The sequence below is a fragment of the Octopus bimaculoides genome, chromosome 14 (genome assembly GCF_001194135.2).
Source record: "Octopus bimaculoides isolate UCB-OBI-ISO-001 chromosome 14, ASM119413v2, whole genome shotgun sequence".
In the NCBI taxonomy this organism is placed as follows: domain Eukaryota; kingdom Metazoa; phylum Mollusca; class Cephalopoda; order Octopoda; family Octopodidae; genus Octopus; species Octopus bimaculoides.
The window spans coordinates 33,776,515-33,783,418 of NC_068994.1; the positions used below are offsets into that span (position 1 = coordinate 33,776,515).

The window sequence follows — 6,904 nt, forward strand, 5'->3', positions numbered from 1 at the left end:
TATATATATATATATCACAACCTCTTACTGCTGTTATACTCTCGCGATAACATTAGAAAGCCTATTTCCCAGACGGAAAATTCGGGCCGTAGCATTAACCTCGTCCTCTACCTCATGAAACATCACTGCATTTGCACTCTTGAACAATAAAAACACGCGAACGACAACATCCTAGAAATTTCGATAAGAATAAACGAGTTGCTTTTAGAACCTAAAGCAGTCCACTTTCATAAATATAAATTATTGAGTTTTTTGTGGATATGTTACCAAATATTTAAGCAGCATTGTGGAAAATAAAAATTTATCGGTCAAGGAAAACGAAGGATCTTGATGCTCATTCGACAAATTATAAATGAGAGTAGGACATTCCAAGAAGTGTATAGGAAGTTTTAGGTTACAGTTTTTAGTTAAATAAACACAAGACTTCATTTTATTTATGCTATGTAATTTCTTTGTTGAAGATTTTGAGTTGAGAATGATACGTCTGCCTTGAAGGAATTTAACGAATTTATAATTAGGGTATCCGTCCATCCATCCATCCATTTAGCTATTTAACAATCTCTTCATGCATATGTAAATATATAAACATACAAATACTTAGACTTATACATATACAATAAAGATACTCGCAAGTGCTATACATTGCTTCCGAATTCCTGCTATTTAAGTTGTTGGTGCTGTTGCTATTGTTGTACCAGTCTCACGTCTGAGGAGATCTGTGATAAAACCTTACAGCCAAGCCATTTCATAGCTTTCTGTGTGTGCGTGTGGGTAGGGGGTATGTGTGAGTGCGTGTGTATGTATTTATGAATACATATATGTATATGTTTGTGTGTGTGTATATATATGTATATATATATATATATATATACATACTTTTTTACTTGTTTCAGTCATTTGACTGTGGTCATTGCTGGAGTACTGCCTTTAGTCGAGCTAATCGACCCCAGGACTTATACTTTGTAAACCTAGTAAATATTATATCGGTCCGTTTTGCCGAATCGCTAAGTTACGGAAGTGGTGGAAGTTGACTAAATATTATTTTAATATTACAAACTCTGGATAGCGAAACAATCCATCTTGCCTAGATAAAACCTTTCCTTTAATTTCATCTCCGTTATTTTATTTTAATTCCGAAGTTTGGATGACAGAGAATAAAAAGGAGTTAATATACTATATATAATGATTATCGCTGCAGTAATGATTATAAATAAATTGTACACTCGACAACATATCTAACATTACGAAAAAAATTAATGTAAAAAAGAAACAACTTTTTTTTTTTTGGTAACACAATGACGAATGACACAAGCATTTTAGCATAATGGAGAGGTTGAAAGCCTATACATTGACACCAAAATAACATTAGATTTGTAGACAGTTACGTACCATTTTTCACTCAGTTGACGCTTTATTTGTCATTGCTTATATCCAATCATAAATCCACACAATTGAACTTCATTCAAATGGAACTTTATTCAAATTAAGACGCTGTTTCCTCAGAGCTGATACGAAAACATGTACAATCTCAAGTATCGGCTGTAAGCAAACATCAGGGCAGCCATTTTTGTATATAAATACATGTTTAATAGACCGTATCACGAACATGTTTCCTTTTCAAACTGCATTCATTCAAATAACACCATTTAACAATGTTTACCATTGATTAGATTTGTCTATACCATTATATGTCCAACAAGAGGCTTTAATTTCAGCTCAGTCTTATAATTTTTTCCCAAAAGCGGAAATGATAATTCTAAGCATAAAAAATATTTTTTCATATGACCATGATGTTACAGTTCCGATTGTAAATTTTAACGACATAACGCCCAAAATATGAATATAAACAGACAAAAAGAAAATGAAAAAACTGGCAAGTCTGAAAACATTATAAAAATTTTCAGATAGCATATTTGCTTGCATGCAATGTTGTTTTTCGAACATAACGAATCCTTAGAGCTCATCTAAGTTTTCAGTTTTGATATTTTCTTCATAAAATATGAAAAGTCAGGAATTATTTAACAGTTGATATCATAGCATTAAATTATATCAGCAGTAATTTTCGGTCGCAGAATGTTTTTAAGTATTTGAAGAATCTAACCGAACATTTTAATTTCTTAAATCAATTCAATTTAAGAACAAAATGAAACATTTATCGACACTGTATTTACATGGGAATTTTCTTAACCATTTCAGTTAATGTTCTTAATTCAGACAGTCTCAAATGTATGCTAGATTCGCTTTGGTAGTCTGCAATACACACATTTAATAGTTTTTTTTTTGTTGTTTGCTTCTATAAATTTCCTCGTAGAATTAGTTCATTTTGCGATGTGTATGTACGTAGGCACATACGTACGTGTGCATGTGTATGTACGTACGTGTGAGTGTGTGTGCGTGCGTGCGTGTGCGTGTATGCGTGTGTGCATGTGTGAGTGTATGAGTTATATACGTATGTATGCATTATTTCCGATGCATTTATGTTTGTAAGTATAAACATATTTATATGTACACATACATACGCATTTACATACAAATTTATATACGTTTATATAAAGGTGTATGTGCGTGTATAGATATATAGATATGAATTTATGTATGCATGCATGTATGTATGTATGTGTATAAGTATGCATTTTACATTTATGTACGCGTGTAATTAAGAAAAAGGACGGTAGTTTTCTGGATCAAATGTCGCATTTAACGGGTATGCGGTTGCTTTTGGATCTTCAAACTTTTAGTTTTAATTCACAACTTTCGAGTTTTAATAATTTCTTCGGCGATACGTACCCTGGTAAAATTAATTTAGAATGAATATTCGAATAATCTAGAATCAAATGCCATTCCCGTGTGACCTAGCTTCATGTCATTTCTCCCGAGAGAGAGAGTCTCCTTGTAAGAAGTAAGCATATGTACTGGGCGGGTGACGTTGGGAAGATTTAACTTAAATGACACCATGTTTCTTCTTTCAGAATGATAAGGACAGATGTATGTATGTATGTATGTATGTATGTATGTACGTACGTATGTACGTATGTACGTATGTATGTACGTATGTATGTATGTATGTATTATGTATGCATGCATGTATGTATATATTTGTATGCATGTATGCATGTATGTTTGTAAGTATGTATGCATGTATGTATGAATGTGTATGTCTACATGCATGTATATTTGCATATGCTCATGCATATGCATATTTATGTATGTCTATATGTATATATATGTAACTGTGTTCATTATATATATGTATAAACACAGACACATTACATACGCATCTATATGCATATATGTATGTATATGTATGTATGTATGTATATATATATATATATATATATATGTACACACACACACACACACACACACACACACACACACACAAACTTATAAATGCGTTCCACTATGCGTGTAGCTGTGTGTATGGTGTATGCGCGAGCGAGTGTTAATTGATTAACGTTTAGCTACGGAATAGAAATCAGAAGAAACTGACAAAGCAAAAATAAAAATAAAGTGAATGGTTGATTATAGTTTTTTTGTGTGATGTGAGCAAAAATAAGACGTCTGAAAATTTCCGGAACGCTGAATAAAAGACAGAACGTGAAATGACATCTCGAAGTAAGAAAAAAAACCCCGACAATCTTTTTATTTGTGATGGCTAAATAAATGAATGGATATAGTGTGCTTAAGTGCCATTGATATTTTAGTGTGTTAATCAGAGGCGAATGTGTAGTGTCCTTCTTACTTTTCTCAGCCTGCGAGTGAGTTAGAAAGGGGAGATAAATGCCTCAAATGTTTTCAGTAGAGTAATTCTCTGGTAAGCACACATTGTGGAGGTGCTAAGCTGGATGATAGATTTAAGCTTACCGCTTAATATGTTGTTGTGGCTGTTTCGCTACAGTTGTCGGAGTTTAATGAATAAATCATGTATAGAAAAACCACGATAGTCATGACAATTTCGCACCCCCCGCACCCGATTTTTTTTTTTCCAATAGTAGGGAGTAATATTCTGCAATGCTTGCAGGTTTCAATGTAGACAGCGCAGTGCTCGATTTACAAGGTTGGGGAGCCACGTACAAGTCATTCTCTGTGTGTAAGTGTGTACGTGCACACATATGCCCCAGTTTCTTTTCATATATTGTAAAATTTTCATGCCGTATGGGACGATAAAACAAAAGCAAATAAAAATTTCAAAACATAATAATACTAATACTGATACTAATAATAATAATAATAATAATAATAATAATAATAATAATAATAATAATAATAATAATAATAGTTTCAAATTTTGGCACTAGGCCAGTAATTTCGGGGTAGGGAAAGTCAACTATATCGACCCCAGCTCTCCGTCTTATACATTATTATTATTATTATTATTTTTATTATTTTCATTATTATCATTATTATTGTTATTGTTATTATTATTGTGGTTGTTGTTGTCGTTGTTGTTGTTGTTGTTGTTATTGTTGTTAATAATAATAGTAATAATAATAATAATAATAATAATAATAATAATAACAATAATAAAATGTCCTGATGCAGTACCAGGCACTGGCTCTCATGGCTTCTGATCTTAAATGATCGGAAGTGTTATCATGTACACGTTTTGTTTCACTATAAAAGATGGGCTACAACAAATATTCTGCTCAATAGCACAGATTTGCTTGTCAGTTGCTTGACCGTAACCAGTTGAGCATGTCCCTTAGTGGCTGACGATATGTGCATCTCTGATCACGAGCAGAATTAGTGGGGGGACATCATAGCCAAGTTTTGAGAAGAATTCTTTGGAGTTTAAATAACTCACCTCTGGAAATATAGGTGTTTCGTTCAACATCCTTAAACAACACTTGTTCAAGGACCTTTTGAACGGGATGGGCTACTCGACCTGAAGAAAATTCTAACATGTGCTATTTATGTTGATATGATATCACCATGTCATGCACATATGGTTGTGATGCATGTGCCTGGTGTACACTTATCAGACGGGTAATCATGTTGGGTATACTGGGCATCGTATATTTGTACCCCAGTATCACTTTGATGGTATGCACTGCTCTCTCACTCAATAATAATAATAATAATAATAATAATAATAATAATAATAATTATAATAAAAGTAATAATGAATTGATTACTAATTGGTAATGATTAGAATATTGTAATGAAATGTATTTTAAAGATCTGACTGGTAATTAGAAATATAATATTGAGTTGTGGGAGACAAAGAACAACCAAACTGGTTTACAAAAAAGACATTTAGAGGGAGTTAATAGAATAGAAATTGGCACTCAGTTTTGTATTTGTTGGACAATAGAGGAATTGTCGAACTGAATGAGCGGAGTTTCAGAAAAACAAAATATATTCTTGATAAAGAATTTTAGAAAGCATATGTCTAACTGGCAAAGACAATCGGTTTCAATCAATGAAATTTCCTTTAATTTAAAATATGTCCAGATGCAGCTATAAATATATATATATATATATATATATATATATATATATATTTGTATATATCTTATATATATATATATATATTTGTATATACGCATGTATATATGCATTTATGTTGCAGTGTGTGTGTGGTGGTGATGATGCTGGTGTGGTGGGGGTAGTGACATTGAAAAAGCTTCAAATGAAATTCTTTGATAGTGTGTCTATACATTTGGGAACTTATAGACAAACCGGAAATAATGTTTCAGTGAACGGGAAATTATCTCGCCACGATCGGAAATAAGGTTTCAAAACCGGAAGTGATATATTTAGTTGCAGGAAATACTGTTTACAATAACCGGAAGTAAGGTAACAGGAATTGGAATCATCCAATCTGTCCAATACATCGTTTCCTCTTTCATCTCTACATATTCTTTGATGTCATTATAGTTTTAAGATAATGACAACACCTTGTCAATAGACATTTTCCAAAGCCCTTCCAGAAATATATTATAACAAAACAAAAATGGTTAATCTTTCTTTCTGCTTTTCTTTCTGTTTTTCTTTCTTTCTTTGAATTTTTTTAATTTTCATTCTTTGAATTCTTTCTTTGCTTTGTTTCCTCTGATTCCTTCTAATCTTTCCGTAATTCTTCCTTTCTGTTTTCATTCGAGGTTTCACTTCTTTTCTTTCACTCTATCACATTGTTCTTTTCGTTCTTTCACTCTTTCTTTCTGTTTTTCCTTTTACTTTCTTTCTTTCTTTCTATCTTTCTTTCTTTCTTTCTTTCTTTCTTTATTTCTTTATTTATTTATTCATTTCGTTTTTTCTTTCTTTTCTCTTTCTTCCTTTTCTCTTTCTTTCTTTTCTCTTTCTTTCTTTCTTCCTTCCTTTCCTTCTTTCTCATTGATTCCTGTCTGTACTATCTTTTTCTTTCATGTTTTCTTTATCTTTGGTATTTTTTACCATTCTCTTCTTTCGTTCGTTCCTTTCTTTCTTTCTTTCTTTCCTTCTGCCTTCTTTTCCATCTTTCTAATTGTCTTCCTTTCTCTACCAACCCCTTTCTCTCATTTTCTTCTTTATGTTTGGTATTTTTGACTATTTTCTTTCCTTCTTCCTTCCTTCCTTTCTTTCTTTCTTTCATTCTTTCTTTCTTTCTTTCTTTCTTTCTTTCTTTTATCACTTCCTTATTATGTTATTTTGTTGTGTGTATATTCTTGACATGATTTTGAATTATGGGTGTTGTTGTTATTGTGGTTGTGGTTGTTGTTGTTGTTGTTGGTGTTAGTTGATTGTCAGTTGGTTGTGATATGGTTTAAGTTGTTATATACAGACACGTGATAAATGGAACCAACTGCATATTCAGGCCGGAAGTAGTTTTGAAGCGGGAGAAGTTGGTAATAGCTGCAAGAGAAATAGGCATCGTTTATTTTTGGTGGTCGATGTGAGATATATATATATATATATATATATA

The 6,904-nt window shown here is 32.1% G+C and overlaps 1 protein-coding gene across 4 annotated transcripts in view; it reads right to left on the reverse strand.

Moving 5' to 3' along the window:
• Window positions 1-6,904, reverse strand: part of LOC106875086 (protocadherin-17) — a 424,117-nt gene that overhangs the window by 28,272 nt on the left and 388,941 nt on the right. For 3 of the 4 annotated variants that reach the window (XM_052973129.1, XM_014923061.2, XM_014923060.2), the window contains one exon: window positions 5,551-6,834. The exons of the other annotated variant lie outside the window; for it this stretch is intronic. Coding sequence is in view for 1 of the 3 variants with exons in the window: in XM_014923061.2 (XP_014778547.1) it covers window positions 6,793-6,834 (42 nt within the window). In the remaining 2 variants the exon portion in view is untranslated. Of the gene's footprint in view, window positions 1-5,550; window positions 6,835-6,904 lie in introns of those variants that run through there. 4 annotated transcript variants of the gene reach the window in all.